At 40.9% G+C, this 25,473-nt stretch overlaps 1 protein-coding gene across 1 annotated transcript in view; it reads right to left on the bottom strand.

Annotated features, from left to right (window-relative positions):
• The window catches only part of LOC122806111 (centromere protein P), an 888,624-nt gene that overhangs the window by 692,615 nt on the left and 170,536 nt on the right, over positions 1-25,473 (bottom strand). The window contains exon 3 of the mRNA XM_044076348.1: positions 1,691-1,848. Coding sequence (XP_043932283.1) covers positions 1,691-1,848 — 158 coding nt within the window. The remainder of the gene's footprint in view (positions 1-1,690; positions 1,849-25,473) is intronic.

The raw sequence follows: 25,473 nt of genomic DNA, 5'->3' as shown, positions 1-25,473 counted from the left end.
ACAGTGTTATGGGTAGAAGAGGTGGAGCTTGTGACAGTGAAGTATTTTGGATATGGCTGGTCTCAGATGGAAGAGATATCATCAGATCATAACATTTCTGGAGTGACAGTCCAGTAAACATAAAATTCCTAGTGTCAAAGTATTTCATAGAAAAAAGTAATGTTGCTGTCATAAAATGTGGAAGCTTCTCCCCATGAAGGGAACTTATCTGCCCAGTAAGGAAGAAACACTAGCAGACCATCAAGCCTCGAAAACCAGCAAGACAAGTGCTCTTTAGTAGCAAGAAAACTCTGAAGGACTTGGCTCAAGCTTTAAAAGCTGTCCAACTGTTATATTCTGTGCAGGATGCAACTCATATAGCCAACTTCACTGCAGCAATTATCAAATGATGAACATTTATATTTTATCCAACTGATAGGAAATGAGCAGCCTATGTGAATCAACAAAATCTATTTCTGATGCTTGCCCAGGGCCAAAGCAGGATAAAGCCCTGATACAACTCAGGCAATCAAAGCCTGATTAGTGGCTTGGGCATTTACTATTTTGGGTGGGAAGGATGGGCGTCCCTATCCTGGGAGGAGTAATTCATGAGTGGCAGGAATGCTCTGCTTAATAGCTCCAAACAGTCAAGGCTATGGGTAATGGCTGGTGTACAACCTGTGGGCAGTCTCAGTGGCTTTGATGCTTTTAGGCTGAAGGTGGAGTCATCTCAGTAGTCACACTTCATGATGGGCCTCAGTGATGTCAACACACTGGTTAGGAAGGGTTACCAAAAGAACAAATTGCCTCCATTAAGCCATTATGGTGGTTCTGTGGTCATCCCACTCCCGACTTGCTTCATCAATGAACAGGGCACTGGTAACTGTGTTAGTTCACTAAGTAAGATGTTGGCATTAGTTTGCGAAGTACCAGGTTTGAGGCTGGAATAAGGAAGCATTTATTTTAGGTTATAGATTTTGATTAGTGTTAGAGTGTTCACCTATAGTGATGCATGTCCTGGGTCAGTTTGGAATAACAAGAAAATGTCAAGGGCAACAATAAATGTTGCAACATATCCTTGTTCTGCTGGTCTCCGAGTTACTCGTACACAAAATATAAGGGACAAAACATTCCCATGGGAATTTAAGGTTAGACTTCTTAAGAGTCTCAAAGATCAACAGCCTAAAGTAAGTAAAGTACCTATATGCTGACCTCGGTTAGCGGTTTAATCTCGATAAATGTTGTACAACAACTGTAGTGGACTCGTGTGGGATGTCACACTACTGAAAGGAAGATCAAGCACTAATTCGGGAAGATGAATGGGTTAAAAAATCCATTTCTGCATCATCTTTACTCAGCATCAGGAAAACCATGTCCGAAAATACTACAAGGCAGGTGACAGGTGCAATGTACATCTATTTATCCAACTGCAAAAACAAAGAAACAAATAGTAGGAAGCTGCAGAACAAACTTAGCTAAAGTAATGTGAACTGAATAAAACACAGGAAATGATTGCCATATCCATGATTTCTCTTTAAGTGACTTTCATTTATTACATTAACTAGCAATAGCAAACTATATGACAGACACGGTAATTAGGCCACAAAAAGTCCAGAGAAGTAGCAATGAAAATATGCAATCCACAACTAGCAGGTGAAGGCTCAGGATAATAATCTATAAAGCAAAGCATAAAGAAAATTCTTATACTTACCAGTCCTTTCAAATGTTTTGATGTATTCTGTAAACTCAATCCCAGTCAATTTGGTCACAAGACTTATTTCGGAGTCCATCTCATGGAGCTTAGCTTTCAGATCAGCTGCATTACAGTCACCACCAAAATCTCCAATTAATTTTGCTTGGTATATTTCTCTAGAATTTAAAGAATTTCATTATCAAATTGACATCCAAGACTTAGTTAAACTCTTTAATTCATACGGGTCTGGACAGCATATTGTAATTAAACAATACAGAAGCAGAGGCTTGACAGGTATTGGCCTTATCTCCTTAACTTACTACTCAGGCTACCAGGGTACAACACAAATCATACCAGTTATTGCAGTCAAATATGGTATACACTTAAACAGCCAAGCTTACTCAGCATCCAGACAGAATTATGTCACCAATTCAGCAACAGAATCTACTTTTAAAGTGATTAAAACTAGCAGTTAGTACAATGCATTAATCAGACCATCAATTGCTCCAAGTACTTCATTAAAATAAAAACTCCACTGTACAACTGAGAACGTTTTTTTTCATCACATACATACTTTATGTACTACTAGAATCACTGTAAGCATACTACAGTTCAATTTCGTGTAACTACAAATTATAGTAATATAGAATGACATGGATTTTGTTTTTCAGTCACTCTGTCCTCTTCCAAGAATGAGGGTTGGGTCCTTGTAACACAATACAACCTACACTTATTAATATTTTTTCTCTATTCAGTTATAAGCAGAACTAAGTAAAACCGATAATAAGATCGCCAGAATCATGCCCAATAATATACATACGAGATGTATTTCAGAGCTACACAGTTATAACTCCTATATATAGCACAAGCAGAAAACTATAACTCAAAGTGGAAAGGGGATGATGAAGAAACGGGGGAAGCTCAAGAAACAAGGAGAGGCTGGGATTTTGGATGCAGATGATTTAGGAACAATAACCATGCAGAATATTATATTCATAAAGTAGCAGAAAATATTCTAATAACCAATTCAACACAGGAATGGAGAAAGGAGAGTCTGACGATAGGGATGACTGCAATTAGGGAAAGAGACTACAGGCAAGAGGGGACTGGAATTTATTGGAGAAAACTGGCAAAAGAACCAAGTATGGGGCAAATAATTAGATGGGGAAAAGGTAATAGAATGGGAATAGGCAAGGAATTTATTTGGACTGCACAACAGAGATAGAGATTGCCTTCCCTATCAAACAGTGATAGAGTATAAGAAACAGGAAGAAATAGGGGGATCCTAAGCGAAAAAAAAACAGCACTGGTAGAGTTTTTAGTAGAATCTAGAACAGAAGCTGCTGTTAAAAAAGGAATAATTAGTACAGCATACAAAATATTGTATGTTAACTATAAGAATCACTCAGAGGAGGTTAGAAAGGACTGGGAAGAGAGACTGGATAAGTCATTCACAAAGAAACAATGGTGAGGGGGATATATGTATGTCTCCCAAACATGCAACAAAGTCTAGAAGATTTAGGATCTTTTCTTGGAAGTGTTTACATAGGTATTTTTCTAACCCAGGAAGACTCCAAATAAGTTTTCCTCAGGTAAAAAGAAAATGTTGGAGGTGAGATGGAGAAAAAAAGAGGTAACCGAGAGCATATTTTCTGGGAGAGTAATGAGTTGGTAGACTTTAAAAATTTCCTGCAGATACTGGGTAAGTAAATTGGTAACTAAGGAAATTCATTTTTGAGCCATGATACAGAATTGGAATTGCCTAGACATAGTAAGGCCTTGCTGAGTCTAATTATGGTGGCTAGCAAAAGTAATTACTAGAGAATGTAAATCAAAATATATACCAACTTTGCTAGAATTACTGAATATAGTAACAGAGATAAAACAACTGGAAATGGGATATTTAGAAAAGGGTAGGAGCAAATTGCATTGCAAAAATGGGAATTGTGGGAACAATACATGCAGAAGAGGAACAAGGTTTAAAAGATGGCAGGATTTGAATGAACTATGTAATGTCTGACTGACAATGACTGGATAGGCAAGTGATAGATAATGTTTGCAACTACAATTATGTCAATATGGTTTGTTTTCATTTATATAAATGTATGATTATTAAATGATCATGTATGGCATGGACAAAGATTTTTTTTTTTTAAACAAGTATATGAGATGTTGCCAGTTACTCGGGTACACTACGCAGGAACATCAGCATCATAATTTCTGCTAAAAAAGCCTTTTCCTACGACACCCAATGACAGAACTAAAACATAATAGCACATATTCTTGTGCCAATTTAAGAATTTTCTATTATTTTCTAGTGCAATATTTGAAAATTAACACTCATTCATATGGAAATGCATTAATAGCAAAGAAAAAGTGAGAGATTGCAAATATATTTCACTGGTACCCATCAATAAAAATTGTGAACCAAAGGTCAAAAGCTCGTCAAAACTGAAAACAAGTCTGGAGGGGACCAATGGCCAGTCCTGGAGGTTTTCATGTCAAACAGTTTACATATAGATGTAGCAAAAAGCAATGTAAAATGCATCATAACTAGTCTACACACAGTAATAATTTTTATCTTACCAGCTACAAGATTTGATTAAAGAAAGATCAAGCCATGAGCAGATACAGATGAAATTGCCTGCACCAGGATTTATGAACAAATTCCCAAGTCTTACTAAGTGCACAGTAGCTTCAACCATGTTTCTTTTTCTCCATCTCAGTGTTATTCATACTTTAAAGTTCTGTCTGTCTCAATATATTTTGGTTTGTAGTTTAAAACAAACACATGCACTAAAGGAAATGGACCTGTTCATCCGTGAGCAAATTAAAATATCATATTCAACTTTTCAGTAAGTAACCATTACAAATGGAATAGCAACACGGTTATTTGTTGAAATATTAGTACAACTCATGCATACAGCTAGCTCTCAACTGATGATGTGCAGACACCACCCAAAAGAAAATTTCTATAAGCCTCTCAGCTACGTTAAATTAGAATACAAGTAAACCACTGCAACAGTTATGTCGTCCCCCCAAAAGGTAATCTAACTCAATCATTTATTTATATTTATTATTTGTCATTTGTTAACTGGATTAGTCCAACTGAGCCAAATGACCCATTTTCAGTGGAGACCCAAGGAGAAAGGTTCCAATTATACTACTAACAAAGTGAGTACAAAAGCAATACAATTGGAATATATACAGTTATACGATACAGTAAGGGTAAAACAATTGCATAAAGAGTTTAAATAACACTGACAGTCTGGTTCTATGAATATGGATAGGGATAAACATATAGGTTATTTAGAGCAAAAGACAGACTGAATTTGGAATAACATATTTAGGTCTAAAGCATAACAGTCAGTATCCATATTACATAAAACTGTATATACAGTAATCTGTCCATAGTAGAATCCTCCAGTAAGATGATCACAAACTATCTAAATCCAGGAAAAACTATGTACAAGAAATATATGTACAAAAAAAAAAAAAAAAAACTCCTGATAGCTTCTCATAGGCCCACAAGAGGTCTTTTACACTCTACAAAGCTTAGAGATAAAGATATAGTATAAAGGGAGGGGGTGTGTATTAAGTTGGGTCCGGGCATAGAGGGAGGGGAGGGGGGATTAGGTTGGTTTCTGGCATGAACAGGAGCAAGAGTTTGCCAGGAAGTGTTTTAGTTCTTGTTTGAAACTGCTTGTATGTTTAATAATACGAATGTTAGTGGGGAGTTTGCTCCAGGCTTGGGCAATTGTGCTTTTGTATATTAGTTTACCTATGTTTTTATTAGGTTTGTAAACATTGAGAAGGAGTTGACTGGAGCTACGGAGGGAGCGAATTGTACTATAGAGGGATACTAGGAAGGAGAGGGAAGGGTAGGCTGAAGGTTCATTAATTAAGGAATGAATGAATTGTAACTAGGATAACAGTAGTTACTGGGGAAATTCAAGCCATTGCAGTTGTCTTAGAGCAAGGCAGTGGTGAGTTTTGTTAGGTCGGCTGCTGGTGAATCTAGCCATTTTGTTATAGGTTTGTTCTACCTTTGTGATTAAGGTGGACTGTAGATGTGCAAGGATAGGAAAGGCATAGAGAAGACAGGGAAGGAGAAAGGCCTGTGTCAGAGTGTGTTTGGAGTCAGAAGACAAGAATTTTCTGTTTCTGTATTGTAGTCCCAGTTTTTAGCGTTTTTTTATGCATTGTTGAATATGGAGGTCAAATTTTAGTTGGTCGTCAAGTGTGATTCCTAAAAGCTTAGTGTGTGACTCAGCTTTGATAATGGTGTTGTAAAGAGAGGTGATGGTGAAAGTTGTTTTGTGATGAGAGAGAGATTGGGAATGAAGAGAAGGAGTTTGTTTTTCTAGGGTTCAGTACGAGTTGGTTATCAGTTAACCATTTTTCAAAGGTGAGAAATGAGTTTTGAGTAATAGATTGAAGGTGGGAGATGTTGTTGGAGAAGGAGATAAGAGCGGAGTCGGTGGAGTATTATATAAGGGAGGAGGTGCAACAGGATGAGTGGAGGTTGTTAGTAAAGATGTTGAAGAGAAGCTTTGTGGGACACCAGTCTGGATGGGTAAGAAGGGAGAGCAATAGAATTTCCATCTGACTGACTGTAGTCTATTGGAGAGACAACTGGAGAACCAAAGTATAGTGGAGGAGGGGAGGTTGAGATCGGATAGTTTGGTTAGTAGTTTAGAGTGAGATACAGTATCGAAAGCTTTTGAGAGCTCCAGAAAAAGACAGGAAACTAGTAGGTTATTGTCTCTAGCCAATGCCATGGAATGAATGAAAGAAAGAAGAGCTGTAGCAGTACTGTGATTTGGCCTAAAGCTATGTTGATTGGGGGTGAGAAGGTTATTCTGGATAAGGTATTTGAGAAGTTTTTTGTGAATGCATTTTTCAAGGATTTTTGAGAGGGGTGAAAGAATAGCTATGGGTCTGAAATTAGAGGGATATGTGGAGTTGCCCCCTTTGTGAAGGGGTATAGTGTAGAAAGATTTCCAGATATCAAGAACAGTAGATTCTAGGATTGATCTGTTTACATGTATTGAGATAGCATACTTCCGCAGCACACTCTATTGCTACCCTATCAGTGGAGGAAGAACATGGGCTTGAGTTTAAGTAGAAGATATTTTATATTAGTAGGGACTGGTTCAAGGCAGAAAGGGCGATATTAGTAGTGTAGGAAGAAGGGAGTGGGATTGTCATTACTGAGAGTGTGGGCTAGTTTTTGGATAGATTCAATGAAATAATTATATAGTAGTGTGGCAGTTTCTTGTGGAGAGTTATTAGGGTAGGGACTGGGTGTGGGTGTGGTAGGACTGCCAGGGTGGAGGATTTTGTTAATGTTGTGCCAGATTTTTTTAGGGGTAGAGTGATGAGTGGTTTGAGCCTCACAGTAAAAGTTTTTCTTATCTCTGTTAACTTGCTTCTTGATGAGGTTCCTAAGTTCTTTGTATTACTGGAGTAGCAGAGAGGAATTAGTTTTTGGCCATTGTTTCCAGATACTATATCTTTTTTGCATCACGGATTTAATGTTTTTTTGTTAGCCAGGGTGCATGGTTAGTTTTTACCCTAATTTTTCCGAGGGGTGATAGTGAGTCCAGGATGCTAAGGAAAATCTGGCTAAATTCTAATACTGCATCATTAAGGGGAAGGTGTTGAAAGAAGGACCAGTTTATTAATGACAGTCTATTATTAAATGTTTTGGCATTAAAGTTAGAGGGTTTGCATCAGTCTCTGATTAAATGGGTTTTGGGGAATTGGATGGTGTGTCTTTGCACATGGATGGGGAGGTGGTCACCTAAGGAGTCTAGTAAAGTGGCAGCGTTATGGTAGAGATCTGGGTGGGTGGAGGTAAGGATCCAGTCTAGTATGGTGCCAGTATCGGTGCTTTTATTCTTACAAGTGGGTATTGTAATTAGTTGACTAAAACCATGCAGGTTAATGTTATGATCTGGAGAATCAGTAGAAAGTTTTCCCCAACCTATGTTTACATCACCAAGGATGACTGTTTCATGTAATACACTGTTTGAGATCCAAGATAATACATGTTTGATAATTGGAATGTTATTACCAGGTGGACTATATATGGCTATTATCGTAATCTTTTTATGGGGGTTTATGTGACAACTGAGACATAGTATCTCTGCTGGGTAGAAGTTTGGGGGAGATGTTGGTGGGGGGGGGACAGAGGGAGTTGCTCGGAATAGAGAATTGCAACTTCTCCTTTTTTTGCGATACGATCTTGCCGGTAGATGTTGTAGTGGGGGGGTGTAGGATTTCTCTGTTGGAGATATGGGGTTTAAGCAAATTTTCAGATAATGCTAAAATATGAGTGGAATATTAAGATATCCATGCATGGAGTTCAGTAGTTTTACTGAGTAGACTTTGTAAAATCATGGAGTAGAATGATAAGATTTTATTACTGAAGAAAGTGGGGGATGAATGTAGGTGAGTGAAGGTAGCAAGATGGGCTGGGGAGAAGAGGGGTTGGGGAACCAGGATTGGGGTAAATGTCTCCACCTAGCAAAATCATTTGAGATGTGAGATCTGGTTGTGATAGGTAGTACTGGAGTGAGAAAGTCTTCTGCTCGAGTTTAGGGGAGATGGGTGCCTGTGGTGAAAATTTAATTTTAGGGAGGTGTGTGGAGGAGATGCTACACAGAGAGGATGAGATTGAGAAAGGTAGGAAAGGATCTTTATTAGTAATAGGATAAACAAGTGTAGGAGATAGTGTTGTGTAGACAGCATTTAGTGTGATATGAGGTTAAGAACGAGAGATAGAAGAGTAGGGGGATTGAAAGGAAGACTAGGTGCATGATTTAGAGAGTTGTGAGTGAGGTAGAAGAGGTTTAAGCAAAACAGATTGTTTACAGTCAGAGTGTGGGTATGATCAGTTTGTTGGTAGGATGGTATAGGAAGATAGGGGGTAGGCTGTGTGGAGAGGATGAGAGAGGGTGCCACAACTGGACCAGACCTCATTGAGTGTGCGCCAGAAATGATCACTTTGTACTACTAAATCAAGTAGGTATTAACATTCTTAATGTTAACAGAGATCTGAAAAGAAAATATATAAATAGTTGCCAATCATTACAATCAATAGTTAGAACACTACTTGACTGAAGACCGGAAAAATAAGTAAAGACAGGTGCGTCTTACTCAACTGAAGACCAGAAGAATAGATTAAGGAAGGAGATCTAACATTTATTGAAACGAGTCCTTGTTTTTACAGCTAGTGTACGAGTGCTAGCAGGAGGGGTAGTGCAGCCAGTAGTGTGCACACCTTAGATTAACACATTACAAAGATGACATTTAGCAGCAAAAGAACCTACAATGCAGGCTGATGTCTTCTTAGTGTTTATAAGTTTAAAATGAAGCAGAGGAGGATTCCTTTTATTTTTTCAAACGCTCCTGAGGACTGCAGCGCTGAAGCCAAGCAGTTGGTTTGTTTTAGTGTTGCAGAACACAGCACAGCAGTTACGGGGACTGTAAAAGGAAAAAAGAAAAAGTGGTTTATGAACAGTGGAGCTGAAAAGTTCAAGAGAAAGGGAAGAAGAGAAGTTTGAGAGAGCAAGATAGAATGAGTAGGAGCACAGGAGAGGTGAATGTAGAAAGGTAAGATAACAGGCAGTACAAATAATATTCAGTTAGCTTGATTAAATACAGATTGTATAACGCTATGCACAATAACTACTATACAGTGGCAGATACACAAGTAAAATTTTAGAAAAAGCAACACGTTCAAACTCTGGAACTAGACATAAGAAACAGACACTAACATGAGTCACCTGGTAAGGCAGATTACAGAGCAAAGTAAAACACATGGGGATACACTGAAATATACAGCTTTTTCAGCAGATATTACAGGATAGAGATGCAAAAAGAGCGAAACGGAGGACCGTCTAACTCTGCATCTCTCACATTAGCAATAAGGTAGCAGATAATTTCAGTTCTGCATGGATGTCCACTGCAGATATTTGTTTGTGCCATGAGACACTTACAATAATAATTCCAATAATACAAGCTCTCTAAAACCCACATGTATGCATGAAAGCAAGCATTTTTCATAGGTTCATACTAGGCCTAGGGCATTTATAAGCCTAGCCAGAGTGTGTTTGGCTTTCGCCACCCATTTTAAATTAATTTTGCTATGCCCTTTTTCGAGGTTAGTATACTGTGCCTCTGTCTAACAGTGACACAGAAGTGATACCCAGGGTAAATCTACGATCTCCCATCCACTCATCAAGATTCCTCTTGAAGAGAGTCAATGAGGGACTTTGCCTAACCTGGACTGGGATTTTATTCCAGAGTGAAAGAAGCCTCTGGGTTATGAATCTGTCCCTCCAACATGTCCTATTTATTTCAGTGCTGAGGTTCAAGTCTCTCGAGCGCATAGCTCGATGGGATTTGGATTTTCTGAGGTGCAGCATGTCCATTAATTCCGGGTTGGACATGACTTTATACGTCAGGCACAGATCGCCTCTGAGCAGGTGGTATGCCACTGAGTAGAGCTGGAGTTTCTTTAACCGGGCAGCATATGGCATCTGTTTGAGCCCTTTGATCCTCTTGGTGAGGTACTTTTGGGGTCTTTCCAGTTGCTGCAGGTGTCTGGTAAGGTACATCCCAAAAGGGGCATTGTACTCAATTATGGGCCTGATGAGGGATGAGTAAAGAGGCACGATGACCTCCCCTGATCTAGATGTGAATCCCTTCATGATTAGGTGGGCTATATAAAATGTTTTTCTCACCACTTTGGCCACGTGGTTGTCAAATGAGAGATTGCTATCAACTTGGGTCCCCAGGTCCCTAATTACTTCTTCTGTACTTAATGGATTACCACCTATGTGGTAATTTGTGGGCACTTTGTTTTTGCCAAAGGGGATGACTATACACTTTTTGGTGTTTAGCTTCAGGCCATGGCTCTGGCACCAGTTGTCTGTTTCTATGAGGCCCTTTTGGAGGATGCTTGTGTCGGCTGGAGAGTCGATTATGGCGCCCAGTTTGCAGTCATCTGCGAACTTGGTCAGCCACAGTCCTTCCGTGTTGGCCTGTACTTCCGAGAAATATATACCGAACGAGAGGTCCCAGGACTGAGCTTTGTGGGACACCACTTGTAACGGGTTTGGAGTCTGACATGGCTCCAGCAATTCTACCATGTGGGTTCTGTCCTTGAGCCAGTTTGCAACCCATCTAGTGACATAGGGGTTTATATTTAAGCTGGTGAGCTTATCTATAATGCCAGAGTGGGGTATTGTATCGAAGGCTTTTGCGAGGTCCAGGTAAGGCTGTGTGGACCACCTTCCCCTCATCAATGGCCTTGGTGACCGTTTCAAAGAAATCGACCAGGTTTAAGAGGCAGGATCTGCCCTTAAAGCCGAACTGTGTAGGATCCAGTGTCTGTAGGTCCCCAATATCTTTATTTATGAGGTTCATGATGATCCTTTCCATAGATTTGCAGACCAAGCTAGTCAGGCTTATGGGGCGATAGTTTCCAGGATCCGTTGAGGCACCACCTTTGTGGAGAGGGACCACTGCTGCTGTACGCCACTCTTTGGGTACATATCCTGTAGTAAGGCTGAGACTGAACAGTAGTTTTATGTTTGGGTTTAGCTCTTCTTGGAGTTCATGTAGGATGCAGCCCGGGACACCGTCTGGTCCCATTGATGCTGTGTTTTTTGCTTTGGAGAGGGCGGCTCTTACCTGAGCATCTGAGATGTCAGGGGGGCAGCACTCTGCTGGGATAGATATTTGCCCTTTTGGTAGGGGGGGGAGAAGTTTGCGCTGAACCGGTCAGCTAGGATGTTGGCAATGTCTGCGGGTTCGATGTATTTTTTGTCATTTTGGACTAATTCTGAGCATATCCGGGAATTCCCACCCAGGTTCCTAACATAACTAAAGAAAGCCTTGTGATTATCCTTAGTGTCCTGTGCAATTTTTCTCTCGAAGCTGGCCTTAGACGATTTTATGAGTGCCCGTAGTTTTTTTGCTAATACTGATCAGAGATGCCTTCCCTTTTTGGGATTTTGCTCTATCATGTAGTAGCTTCCTCCTTCTATTGTATAATTTGTTTATGGCTGGGGTCCACCAGACAGGACGTCTGCCTTTGGAGGATTGGGTCTTGGTTTTATTTGGGATTGCATGATCCATGCATTCCTGAAGGTGTTCATAGAATGCGTTTATAAAGGATTCTGCGGTCTGGGACGTATTTTCCACAGGCTCGGAGGCTTTGAAGGATTCCACCTCGGTTTTGAGGAGTGTGAAATTTGCTGTAGAGAAGTTTTTCACTGTGGTTTTCTGGGCAGGGGGTGGGGTCAGGATGTGAATATCCAGTGAGATTAGTTTATGGTCTGATCTTACCAGTGAGGGATACACTTCTGGTCTGGAGCATAGAGTCCCCATGTTGGTGATGATCAGGTCCATTATGTTTTCCCCTCTTGTGGGAGCGGTAACAAGTTGTTCCATAGCATTTGAGTTTATAAATTCTAGGAACCTTTGGGCTAGGGTGTTGGAGCTAGAGTAATGCTCCAAGTCTATGTTTGGGTAGTTGAAGTCACCCAATATAAAGGTGTTTGGAGAGACCTTCATATTTTCCAGTGTTCTCAGGAAGGCCGAGTGGGGTTCCTGGGTTTGGGAGGGTGGTCTGCAGCAGGCTATAAACTGGAAGGCAGTTTTACCCACTGTTAGTTGCACATGGATAGTCTCTGATGCTTCGTGCTGTGCCACCAACCTGGAGGTGTGGGTATCTTTGATGAATATTGATACTCCCCCTCCTTTTGTCGTTCAGTCCAAGTTTTGGGGCCGAAAAGCATGGTATGAGGTATAACCTGGTAGTGCTGGGGTGCTCTCGGGAGCCTTGAACCAGGTTTCTGTTACTGCACAGATATCGATGTCCTCCATGCTAAGGAGAGTTTTGAGTGCGTGCATCTTGAGGTTTAGACTTCTGGCATTGAGTAGCATTGCTCTTAGTTTCTTATCCCTTGTGATACCTATGGAGGTGGGTTTGTCTTTTGAGCCTTGCCTAAAAAAGGCACTATGGGGGAAGCAAGAGCCTTTGCCAATATCCGAAAGCCCAGGGGTGACCGGTGCAAGCCGTTCCTAGCGAAGCATTGTGGCTTGTTGAGCATGTCATCCCAGGCTGACAGGCATTGGATCCCCTTTGAATGACACCAATACTTAAGCCAATTGTTGAAATTGATCATCTTGTCTTCATATTGTGGCATCATTCTTGGTGACGGTAAGATGCTACTCAAGGTCAGGGTTATACTGGCCTGGGCTACATGCTCAGAGAGCTCCTCTATGTCTCTTTTCATGTAGTCCAGGGAAGTACGTCACAGGTCATTCACACCAGCATGGACAATGACCGAGTCATATTTGTACTTGCCTTGGAGTGACCTGAGTGCTTGTGTTATGTGGCGGATCCTAGTGCCCGACAGGCAGCTCACCGTGACCTTCTCCTTGTTCAGCCTGGTGAGCGGGACGTCAGTGTGCCTGACGATAGAGTCACCTATTACAAGTGTATCAGGTGTGTTGTTTAGCCTTAAGGGCTGTGACAGTTCGGCACACTGGCTTTGTGAGCTATGTGTTGCACGTGTTTTGTTTTGGGGTAGCGGTTGCTTGGGTGTCTGCTTTGGAGGTCTCTGCTGCTTAGGCAGATTTTTATTTAGAGCCTCCGAGTATGTTTGTGTGTTTATGTGTTTGGTTTGCTGTCATGGTAGGTCTATGTGAGACTGGAATTGTAGTGAGTGCGGTTTCCCTCTCCTCCTGACTGGTTACGCCAGTACTGAGTTGAGAGAGCTTAGCCTCCAGTTTGGCTATATGGTTGCATCTCTCACATGTGTTGGAATTTGTTGGGAGGAGGAGAGGGTTGGCTGTGTACATGAGGCAGTTGTAACATTGCCTCAAGATTCCCAGATTCACCAGCTGGACCAGAGAGGAGATTGACAACTGACCTTTGGACATGCTAGAATAGTATTGGGAATTCCTTTATAATTGAAAAAAAGGGCCAATGGGGAAACTACAGTTGTGTACACCTACCATAAATGTAGATGTTCGAGTGTCTTCACTGTTGCAGTCATGACTGTAGGATTCTCCACTGCCAGCAGGCAGTCCTCGGTCGGCCAGAATCCCAAAGTCTGGGTCCGGCGTCAGCTGTTCAACCATGCTCCCTGACGTCAGAGCGCTAGGAGTACAAAGCTGACAGCCGACGCCATCTTCTCCAGTTTTTCTTGCCCCAGATGTCAGGAGTCCCAAAATAAGAAAGGTCCCATATCCTTTGCAAATACACCTCAGAAGAATGGTGAAAAAAGGAACCACACAAAAGTAAAAATAAGAGGGGACAGGAGGGAGGGAAACCCAGACTGCAACAGTGAAGACACTCGAACATCTACATTTATGGTAGGTGTACACAACTGTACTATGTTCATCGTGTTTCACTGTTGCAGTCATGACTGTAGGGTAGAATCCCAAAGCTGAAAGAAAGGGAGGTGGTCAAAGAAGAAGGGGTGGCTAAAAGGCCCTGCAAGACTGCAGAGGCAAAGCCTGCCCTAGACTTAGAGTAGAGAGGTAAATTGTAGTGCTTAGAAAAAGTATGCACTGAACTCCAAGTTGCAGCTTCCAAAATGTCTTTGGTAGGAACTCCCCTGAGGAAGGCCGCAGAAGTGGCAGCAGCTCTGGTGGAATGAGTCCATATACTGCCTGGGATTTGCTTTCCATGGTGTGAATAACAAAATCTGATTCCATGAGCAATCCATTTAGAAATGGTCTGTTTTGAAATGGCTTTACCTTGGGAACTTGAAGCATAAGAAACAAACAAACAATTGTTCTGATTTTCTGAAGTCCTTGGTTCTGTCCAGGTAAAAACGTAGTTGTCTGTGTACATCCAAGGAATGTAAGATCCTTTCCCCTTTATTTTGAGGAGTAGGGAAAAAGTTGGCAAGTTGATAGTTTGATATAAGGCCCCTTTGGAAACCACCTTAGGCATGAAGGTAGGATTAGTCCTCAAAGACACCCTGTCTTGATGAAAAATAATATATGGTTCCACAGCCATAAGAGCGTGCAACTCTGAAACTCTCCTGGCAGAGGTTAGGGCTAACAGGATAGCTGTCTTCCAAGATAAAAACTTGATGTCAGAAGAGGCAGCAGGCTCAAAAGGAGGCAAGGTTAGTTTTTCCAAAACATAGTTGAGATCCCAAGCAGGAATGGGAGGAGATCTAGGAGGTCTCAAGTTCTTAGCTCCTCTGAGAAACTGTCTCATGAGCTGGTGGGAAAAGATTGGAGGGTCTGTATTATAATGAGCAGAAATAGCAGAGGCATGTATCTTAATGGAAGAGATAGAGAGACCCTTATGTAAGAGATCTGTCAAGTAAAGTAAAATTAAAGGAATGTTCGGAAGAAGAGGATCAGAATCCTGAGCCTGCATCCAGGAACAAAATCTTTTCCATTTTCCTGCATAAGATTTTCTAGTGCTAGGACATCTGGCTTCTAAAATGACATCCATAGCCTGCCTGGGTAGGAAAGAAGAAATCAAAGGCCCTGGATTAACCAGGCCGCCAGTCTGAGAGTTCTGACATGAGAGTGCAGAACCTGACCCTGATGTTGGGACAGAAGGTTCGGAGACTGAGGTAAAATCCAAGGGGGCTCCAGGCATAGGTTTTTTAGAGTTGGGTACCAAAACTGTCGAGGCCAATTTGGGGCCAGCAAGATTATCATCTTGGGCTTGTCCTGTTTTATCTTTAATAATACCCGTGGAAGAAGAGGAAGAGGCGGAAAAGCATATCCTGAGAGGTTCCTCCAACTGAAAGATAGGGCATCAACTTTCCAAGCTTCTTTGTGGAAAGTCCTGGTGCAAAAATTCTGTAGTTGATGATTGAGATGGGATGCAAAGAGGTCTATGTGGGGACATCCCCAGACTGCTGTTATCATCCTGAATATTTTGGTGTCCAACATCCACTCGTGTGGATCCGAAAGGTTTCTGCTCAGACTGTCTGCCAGGAAGTTTTGCTTCCCTGGTAGAAACTGAGCTTGAAGGTCCAGATTGCAAGCTAGAGCTGTGTTCCATAGATCCATGGCTAGTCTGCAAAGGGGGTAGGAATGAGATCCCCCTTGCTTGTTTATGTACCACATAACTGTGGTGTTGTCTGTCCGTATTAGTAGTTGTCCTGGTTGTAGAAGATTCCTGAAGGCCATTAGAGCTTTCTGAACGGCTAACATTTCCTTTAAATTGAAATGCAGGTGCTTCTGATCCTTTGTCCAAAGGCCCTGCAGACAGTTTCCCTGAAAATGGGCTCCCCAAGCATAATCCGAGGCGTCCGTGCTTAGAATCGGAGCGGCAGGAGGCAGACAGAAGGGTTTCCCTTTGTTTAGAGTACATGCCCTGGACCACCAAAGAAATTCCTTCTGAAGACAAGGCAGGATGAAGATCAGTATGTCTAAACTGTGGCAATGCTGAGACTATACACTTTTTAGGTACCACTGTATTTTCCTCATGTGTAGTCTTGCATATGGTACGAGAAGGATGCAGGAGGCCATGTAACACAAAGCCTGCAGGAATCTCCTTGCAGATAGCTGAGTTAACGTTGCCAAGGTCTTGAAAGTTGAAGCCAGCTGTAATTGTTTTTCGGATGTCAGAAATGCCATCTGGGTTGTAGTATTTAGAAAAGCACCCAGAAAAATTATCTGTTGTGAGGGTGTCAAATTTGACTTTATGTTTACAGAGAATCCCAGGAACTTGAGGAGGTTCTGTACAAATTCTAGATGCTGGAGTAAGACATTCTTGCTGTCTGCCTGAATTAGACAATCGTCCAGATAAGGGTAAATTTGAATTCCCTTGAGTCTGCAGTAAGCTACTACCGGAGCCAGGCATTTGGTGAAGACCCTGGGCGCAGTAGACAATCCAAAGGGCAGCGCAGAGAATTGAAAGTGCCTCGATCCGGCCTTGAACCTGAGGTATTTTCTGCGTTCCTGCCTGATGGGAATGTGTAAATATGCCTCCTTTAAATCCAAAGTTACCATCCATGCATCTTTGGACAACATTGGAAGTAGCTGCTGTCGAGTAAGCATCTTGAATTTTGGAATCTCTAGAAAGGTGTTCAAGACTGACAGATCCAGAATGGGTCTCCATGAGTTTTGCTTCCTGGGGACTAGAAAGAGCCTTGAGTAAAAACCCTGTCCCATCTCTGAAAGTGGAACCGGTTCTATTGCTTTCATGGCCAAAAGAGCTTCCACCTGGTTTAAGGCCTCTGTCCATTGATGTTTTGGAAGGTCTGGCCATCTGCTTGGCCTTGGCAGGGTATGAAAATGGAATTTGTAACCTCTTAAAACCACTTCCAGAACCCACTTGTCTTGGGTTATACGAGTCCAATTTTGATAAAAAAAGAGAGAGAGTTTTCCTCCGAGAGGGGCTTCCAGGCAAGAAGTTCCTGCAGCCCAACAGAGGGAGTAATTGAGTTTGTTTCCTATGAGTTTGTGATCTGTCCTCTCCTCCCCTAGGAGTGGAAGCAGTCCACTGTCTTGGTCTATAAGAAGCTTGTGTTTGAAGCCTTCCTCTGGAGCGTCTATATCTACCCCTCTGAGGCCAGTCTGAAGTGGGAAAGGACCAATTTATAGAAGGCCAATTCCTGCTAAATCTTTGTGGCTGTACTTGTAAGAAATCTTTAACTGTTTGCATGGATTTCGCCTTATCCTCCATCTTTTTAATCACCTCTTCAGCTTTTGATCCAAACAAAACATTATGCTGAACAGGAGCATCCAATAATTTAGCTTTTACTTGGTCTGGCAAATTTTGTTCCTTTAGCCATGCATGCCTTCTAATGACTGTGCCGGAGGCAGCAGCCCTACAAGAAGCCTCCAAGGCATCCAATCCACAGTGTAAACCATGCTTTCCAACTTGTTCAGTGGCATGCAATAAGTCATGTAATTCCTTATCATCTGCACAGGCAGAAATGGAAGTAAGCTTTTGTTTTAAAACAGACAAGAGAAATTGCCGGTATTTCAGCATATGGAACTGACAGTTTAAAGCCCTAATGGACAAAGTAGCAGAAGTGTACACTTTTTTGCCCCATCTTTCTAAAGATCTAGAATACTTTTCAGTGGGAATGGGATTTTTGGCAGAAGCGGCCTTAACTCCCTTAGGACCCTGAGAAATGGTTTCAGGGTCAGCAGAAGGGTTCTTGTATAAAAACTGGTGGGAATCAGGAACCCTGTAATATCTATCAGGCTTAACAGGAGCAGGAGGAAGAGAGTCAGGGGTTAAGTTAGCCTCCAAAAAAGCATCATCCACAATATCCAAAACAGGAGGAATAGCCAGGGGTCTATGTTGGGGGAGAAGAAGAAAATCCCTTAGTCTTTTCTTAGATTCCGAATACTCCTGTCCTTCCCAGTGGAAATGTTCCCTCATTTCATGCAAAGTTTCCCCAAAAGAGAAATCCTCAGGAGGAGAAGCAGAAGGAATGGATTCCTCAGCATCAGAATCCTCATAAGGAGGGAAAGAATATTCCTGGTCAGAAGAAGAAACTGAAGAAACAGAAGCCTGATCAGAGGAATCATAATAAACATCCTGCCTTGGCCTTTTATCTGGAGGGGGATGAGAACCCCTAATCATAGTAAGTAAATCCTCCGCCATCTTGAGTAACTGTTTCTGTGACTTGGGAGCCGGTTCAGAAGAGGCATGAGTTGCAGTCTTTGATTTAGAAGGAGTCTTTGCCTTTGTCTTTGGCTTTGCCTTTATTAGAAGCTGAGTAGGCCTGAAAACCCCTTCAGAAGCCGGTACCTGCACAGTGGCTCCGGACCCATCCGAAGGAGCATTGTCCGAAGGTCCTGCAATAGAAATATTTAAAGGCCTGGTTGGCTCCTCATGAGAGTCCGTTTCGGCCATCGGTTCTGAAATACCCGACGACAGGGGCTGCAAAAGCGCCTCACTGACGACGGCCGAACCTGAAGCTGGCTCCGCTTGTGCGCTATCATCAGATTTGGACCTCGGAGGCCTGTCTTTATCCTTGCGACGTTTGTGAACTCCGGTAGCCGGAACCGTATCAGACGACATTTTGTAGTTAAAGCGTCTACCGAAGTAATGAAAAGCAAAATCGTACCTTCGTTTAATTGTATGTTGATTGAATCTAGCACAAAACTGACAACTAGCTATGTCGTGGTCAAGGCCTAAGCAAGGAATACAGTAAGAATGAAAATCCTTACGAGGTATTTGCTTCCCACATGAAATACAATTATTAACTTTTTCTGACATCGGACTGGAGCAAGAAAAAGTTTCCCCAACGGGGTACTTAGCTTTGAATGGAGAAGAAAGTCTTCGGACTGAAGTTTATTCAGAAAAAATAGTCAGGAGTCAGCCGACCGTCACTTGCGAACTGCTATCACCGCATGGCAAGAGAGACTGGAGAAGATGGCGTCGGCTGTCAGGTTTGTACTCCTAGCGCTCTGACGTCAGGGAGCATGGTTGAACAGCCGACGCCGGACCCAGACTTCGGGATTCTGGCCGACAGAGGACTGCCTGCCAGCAGGGGAGAACCCTACAGTCATGACTGCAACAGTGAAACACGATCAACATCAAGGTACCCCAGGGGAGTTTGTGAGGGTGTAGTGCTTTTAATTTTTTAGTGCTGACTTATATAATTGCTTTAGTGAGCAAGTGCCAGGTAACATAATGCAATGTGTTACAGGTAACTTAAATGCAAAAACGACAAACAGTAACTTTCTTTCAAGTGAAACAAGGAAATAAGTACAGTAAGCAATGCAGATATCACTAGGGATCCACAGAAGCGCTAAAAAGCCGTGTTTTAGGTGGAATTAGCGTTTCAGGGAAATAACAAGCAAACAACAAGCATACAAACAAAGCTAGATTCAGCAGGCCTGGATCTAGTCTATGCTACAGCAAACAAGGTGCACCAATTTCAGTAAGAAGCAGTTCAAATATGCAGGCACTATAAGCCTTTAACCAGAAATTCCCAGCTCAGAAGGGCAGAGTCCAGCCTCTCCTCCCACAATAGTGCAGACCACAAACCCTCTTAATGTAAAATAACTGGCCTGAAGCCCCAAGTGCTTAAACCAGAATACACTTTTAGAACAGACACTGAGCCCTCAATCAGCAGTTCCCAACTTAGAAGGATGTAAGCTACCTGTTGTGCCACTACAGTGCAGACCACAAACCTTCTTAATGTAAAACAACTGGTTTGAATCCCAAGTGCTTAAACTAAAAGGCTTAGAATGAGTTACACCAAGCAGTAATAAATACAATTGAGTACTATTAAGATGACGCAAAAGCAAAATAGAGTAGGAAGAAACACAAATACAGTAAAAGCAGATCGATTTTTTTTTTGAGTGAGCAAATGAGATGGGCCCAGGAGTTACAGGACAGAAACAAGTGCAAATGCAGGCCTTCAAAGCAGAAAGTTGAAAGAGATGGAAGACCGCCCAAACGGCCAATAACTACAAATTCTGTGCCAGAACCACTCCCTATGTGGTAGACAGGTTACCCAATGCTTACCACTCCCACTGATAAGCTAGAAGGCTTCCCTCCAACACAGAAAGGCTTGGGGGGCTCAGAAGCTTACAAACAGTCCTGGATACAGCAGTATCTGGAACACTAATTACAGGAAAGGTAGGAAACAGGCTTACAATTTTGTTTTTTTTTCCAGAAAAGTAGCAAAAACAGTAGTAAAAACAATTCACATGCAGTGCAAGCTGGCACACAGGTGTATGTAATATTAGTCCACACACAGTTTGAAAAAAATGTAATTAAATTAAAAAGGACTAAAAGCAAGTGCAGAAAGGGTTTATTAGGTAGAATGTGGTAAAGAGATGGGACTGGGGGAGTGTCCTAGATCAAATCTACAGTGGGGCGGGCACTGCAAAAGCCACCAAATTTAAACTACAACCAAGAACGGGGGGGGGGGGGGGCAGTTTCAACAGAGATGTGAGGAATTACAGTGCAAATTATAAAACCAGAAAAATATATACTGATCTCTGTATATTTGCAGAACAGTAAGACAACAGATATCTAAGCAACAATTTAGCTGTATAATACAGAAAAATATACTCAGCTCTATATATTTACAGATAGTCTTGTAAGGCTCTCTCTCAGTGCACAGGTTCCAATTTAAATTTAGTTACAATTTAATCAGGCTACTAACAAGCAGTAATAAAGGCAGCACAATAAATTTGATTGAGTACTTTTAAAAGAGGCAAAAGCAAAATAAGGTACTAAAGTGAGAAGAAACACAAATACAGTAAGGCAGATAAAGTGCAAAACATTTTTCGAGATGGAGGAAACAGAGCAGATTAAGACACTATAGGGAATGCCCTTCCCAAGTGCTCTCTCTGTACACTGCAGAGGAGATGGGACTGGTAAGAGTATCCAAAATAAAAATATGATCTCACTGTACTCAGTTGAGTGAGCGAATGAGATGGGTCCAGGAGGAGTGTGCAAAAAGAGATTTACAGCAGGGGCGGGCAATTCCAAAGCCACCAAGATTAACACAACAAGAAACAGGGTGGGTCGGGAACTACTGCAGAGATTCAGAGACACACACAATATTTACTGAATCCAAGACACATAATTACTCACTCAAATCTTAAATAAGTGCAGAAAATATACTTAAATCAGCTTATGTCCAGTTGATATACGCTGACAAGTCTCAGTAGCCAGCAACTCGATTTAAAATTATTTGCATGTGGACAAGCCCCTGCACACCCTTTCTCATACAGCCCCTACTTATATTCATGCTAACTGCATCACAATCAACGGAAAAGTAGTGCTGTTGGTGAAGCAAGAATCTTAAGCATTTTAACAGTGCTGGGTGAAGTACCCCTATGATGAAGATAGCTGACAAGGTATCAGACATGGCAAAGGTGTTTTATGCTAAAAAAATATTTTGTTTTCATTTGTTTACTTAATCTGAAATTTACTGACAGATGAAGGAGCTGAACCATGCCTAACTGAATTGCTGCCAGAATGGAGACAACATTAGCAAGTTATCAATCACCAAATTATATGACCATGTCATTCACACAGCACCATGGGCAAGATATAATAAAGCAGCATGACTGACTAGGCACTAATTACAAAAATAAATAAATAAACAAACAACAAAGGAAAGAAAAAAACAGTGCATCCAGGACACAGCCTTCGGGAACACCCAGACAGAAGTATTCCAAGCTGGAAAATTACATGTTCTGGCCTTTAAAGATAAGTGGATATGCAGCTAGTTAACTGAATTCAGTGAGATGGGTGAAAGCCTCAAGAGTTTAAGGTGCTGCACAGAACTGAACACCTTAGTCAAGCCAGTGAAAAGTGAAGTGGTGAGTTTGATTTTGTCCATATTTTGAAAGATATGTTTTGTGAGGTCAGGGTGGCCATTAAGGTGCTATGGCCATTACTGAACAGGATTGCACTGAGGTTATAAGATTTCACCATCGTGAAGTCTGTTACTTCAGAATCTGGGACAATTAAGGATTTATATGGAAGGAGAAAAAAATCACTGTATGACTTATAAAAAACAATGCCCATGACAAGCATTTGGGTATGCATGAGTGTGTATGTGGTATTAATCTTGAGTCTCTATCAGTTTTCAAAATGATACCCAAGGCCTACAAAACTCAGAACAGTAAGTCCTAAAATCACAGCAGCTACAATTTGGCCAAGTATAATATCACATACTTATGCTAAGCATGCAAACTTTATATTTTCAATACATTGCACAAAAAGTTCATTATGCCAGAAATACATCATTTGTACACAGTGATGTGAAATACTCTGAAAATTTGCACAAGTACTCCTATATAGTACATTATGTAATGAGCAAGCCATGCTAAGATATACAACATGGCAAACATTATGTTTTATACAAGGAGAACTGCACTTAACACCATTTTTCATCTTAAACTCCTAAGTGGCACATATCGCAAAACTTGTTCAGAAGGTTTAAATTGGATAAAGACTTTGTTGAAAGGGGCCTTCTTGCTTGGCAGACTGAGCTGGAAGATGGCATCAAGTATGCTCAGAGGAGAGTAAGGAATTATCGGAGGGAATATAAAACATCAAAGAAGAGAGAAAAAAAAATCATACCAAGTAAAGTCAGATTTGTTACCACCTTTACTTCAAACAGGCACACACACACACACACACACACACATACATATATATATATATATATATATATATATATATATATATATATATATATATATATATATTCAAAAAGGAAAAACATTTAAAAAAAATCATGTACAAGAATATGTTGTTTATTTACAGGCATCACAAAAGTAGGAAAGGAGAGAAAAAACTTTCAGTGAAAAAGAGTTTTTCTTGTGAACACTGTTCCATTTATAAATATATTAAACAGGCAAAAACTTCTAAGGTGGGCAACATACCACAGTTAGGCATTTATAAGCTGCCAGTCTGAAAATGTGATTTATTTAGTGTTATTCAAGTGTGAATATTTTTATGTATGAAAGACAGTCAAGAAATCATAATACAGAATATACACATGAAATTTAAATGAAAATATTTTAAAAGCAATGGAATATTAAAAAAAAACAAAGGGATTAATAGACTGTTTGAAATCAAAGGAGGGGTGGATCCAGATAATGAACTGCTTACAGATTGTCATTTGTTTACAAGCTGAAAACTTTATATAAATCTGGTCTGAATAAGACTCATTATTCAAGTTTATAAGAGGCTTCTGTTGGTCTCCATTTAGTGGAAGAAAGTGCTCACTGCATTTATAGTGTTGAAATGCATCCAAGGTACCTCTCAACTGCACCTCATTACACTTCATAAAAATTCCATGCTTTTGGGTCACACTGTATTATTATTATGATTTTTTAAAGCAAATAATATAATACTAAATTACATTACAAGAACTTTCTACAATTATAAAGAGACAGCTCTTCACCATGCTGTGTGCTTCCATGCTGAAGTTGTTTGTAAATGTTCCACATTTTACCGATTTGATCCACATTTTGGAGCCAGAAGGTTGAGTTATGCATTCACAAAAGCTGCACTTCTGTCATTATTACATCTTAATAGTTTACTGTAGCGGGTTCCTTTAAAAAAAGATCCCTTTTTAATAGCGAGTTTAAAGTGAGGGCATAACACCTAAGCCGGTCTCTTGCTTTGATTTTATTACACAACTGGAAAAAATGATTAAATATGCCAATTACTTATGATGTCACTGTTAAGAGAAAAAGTTTTAAAAACATACTGTTATTTGTCTTTTTCCTCTTCTTGCAAAGTGAACATGTTATTTGTTGGGATATGCCCATCAAAGATGGGCCTCATCTGTGAACAAAATGCAGCATTGCTTATGAACCTGAATAATAACTGTTTTCTGCATTTCAGAATAAAGAGATTTGGTTATAGCTTGGTGAAGCCTGGGATAAGGATGCACGGCCGAGTAAGAGTTAATTTACTGAAGCAGGCTGTGTCTCTTGGAAAATTTGAGCTACCATTGTTGAACTGAACATTCTGTACTTCTTGAACATTCTGTACTAACTGTTGGTTTGAGGTGATTTGTGATAAACATGTTTATCCTATATGTTTTTCATAGCCAACTGTCAACGGTCAGAAATGTAACAAAAAGTTGTTTTGCTTGCAGTATAAAAGTTGATGTCAGTAAACAAGTTGACCAGAGGAGATCATCTTGGCCAACATACTGTGTAATCTGGTTAGCTGCTAATAAAGAAGTTTTTCATCACCTGAGGCAGATGCGACTCGTTTGAATTTTTCTTCTGACATTTTGGTCCTTTGGACCGGAAACCTCTACGAAGATACGGATCAGACCGACAGAGAGACCGAAAAACCTGTGCAGGTGAGGGTTTCTCATCTTAAGATTCCCTCGACTGAAAGCCCTCCGACTGATTTGTCGTTGAAAGGAGGCTGGCCGCTCTCTGATCCCTATCTGAGGGACGGTTTCTGAACGAAAAGGGGAAACGGAGTCTCATCTGGTTCAGGTAGGATGAAAAATAAATTTTCTTTTAATTTAATTTAACCTTGTTGACAAGGGTTTTATTTTTAGTTAAGGGTGGGTAGGATTACTTGTTAAGATTATTTTGTTAGGATCACCTGTTAAGATAGCCCCATTTTATAATAAGCCCTGCAAAATAACTTTGATACAGTCCTAAAATAAGAAATCTAGGGGAAACATGGGTTTGAGTTGCTGCAAGTGTGACAGCGATGTCTGTTTAAATGTTGATGCTATGTATATCAAAAGTTTAAACAAAAATAATGTTAAATTTTTGAAAAAGTGGAAGTTGAAATATGATTTTGATGATACCCTGAATAAGAATGCCTGTGCAAAATTGGTTAGAGATTTGAAAAGAGATGTGGGAACTAGAACTAAAAAGCAAAGACAATTGGGATTTCCCCAAGCACAAAAATGGTTAGAAGAAGCAAACAGACGCGCTACAAAAGAAAACCAGTGCCAGGAAAAAAGAAAAAAATAAATCAAAAGGGATCACTGGTGCCAAGTGGAAAAGTAGCTTTATTTTTAGATAAGGAGGATGAGCATACAGTTTGTGCGGTACAAAGGCAGGCAACTGCCCCACCGTATGGGGAAATTGCTGCTGCCGTACCAGCGGAACCTCCTCAATATCAGTCTGAAGATGTGGGATCTGGTACAGCAGGGTGGGTTATTGGCTGCTCAAAGAAGCGTTGTGACCCCTCCAATTTACCTGCAAATTCCCATAGTACCCAAGGTTGCTTTGCAACAGGTAGACCAACCTATGCAGTTAAGGTCAGGACCAGCAGGGCAAGGACATTGGGCCATTAAACTTTCTGACTACTCAGA

This window comes from Protopterus annectens, chromosome 7.part0, assembly GCF_019279795.1.
Source record: "Protopterus annectens isolate FY-2018-M chromosome 7.part0, PAN1.0, whole genome shotgun sequence".
Lineage (NCBI taxonomy): Eukaryota > Metazoa > Chordata > Ceratodontiformes > Protopteridae > Protopterus > Protopterus annectens.
This window is presented reverse-complemented; position numbering and strand designations above follow the sequence as displayed.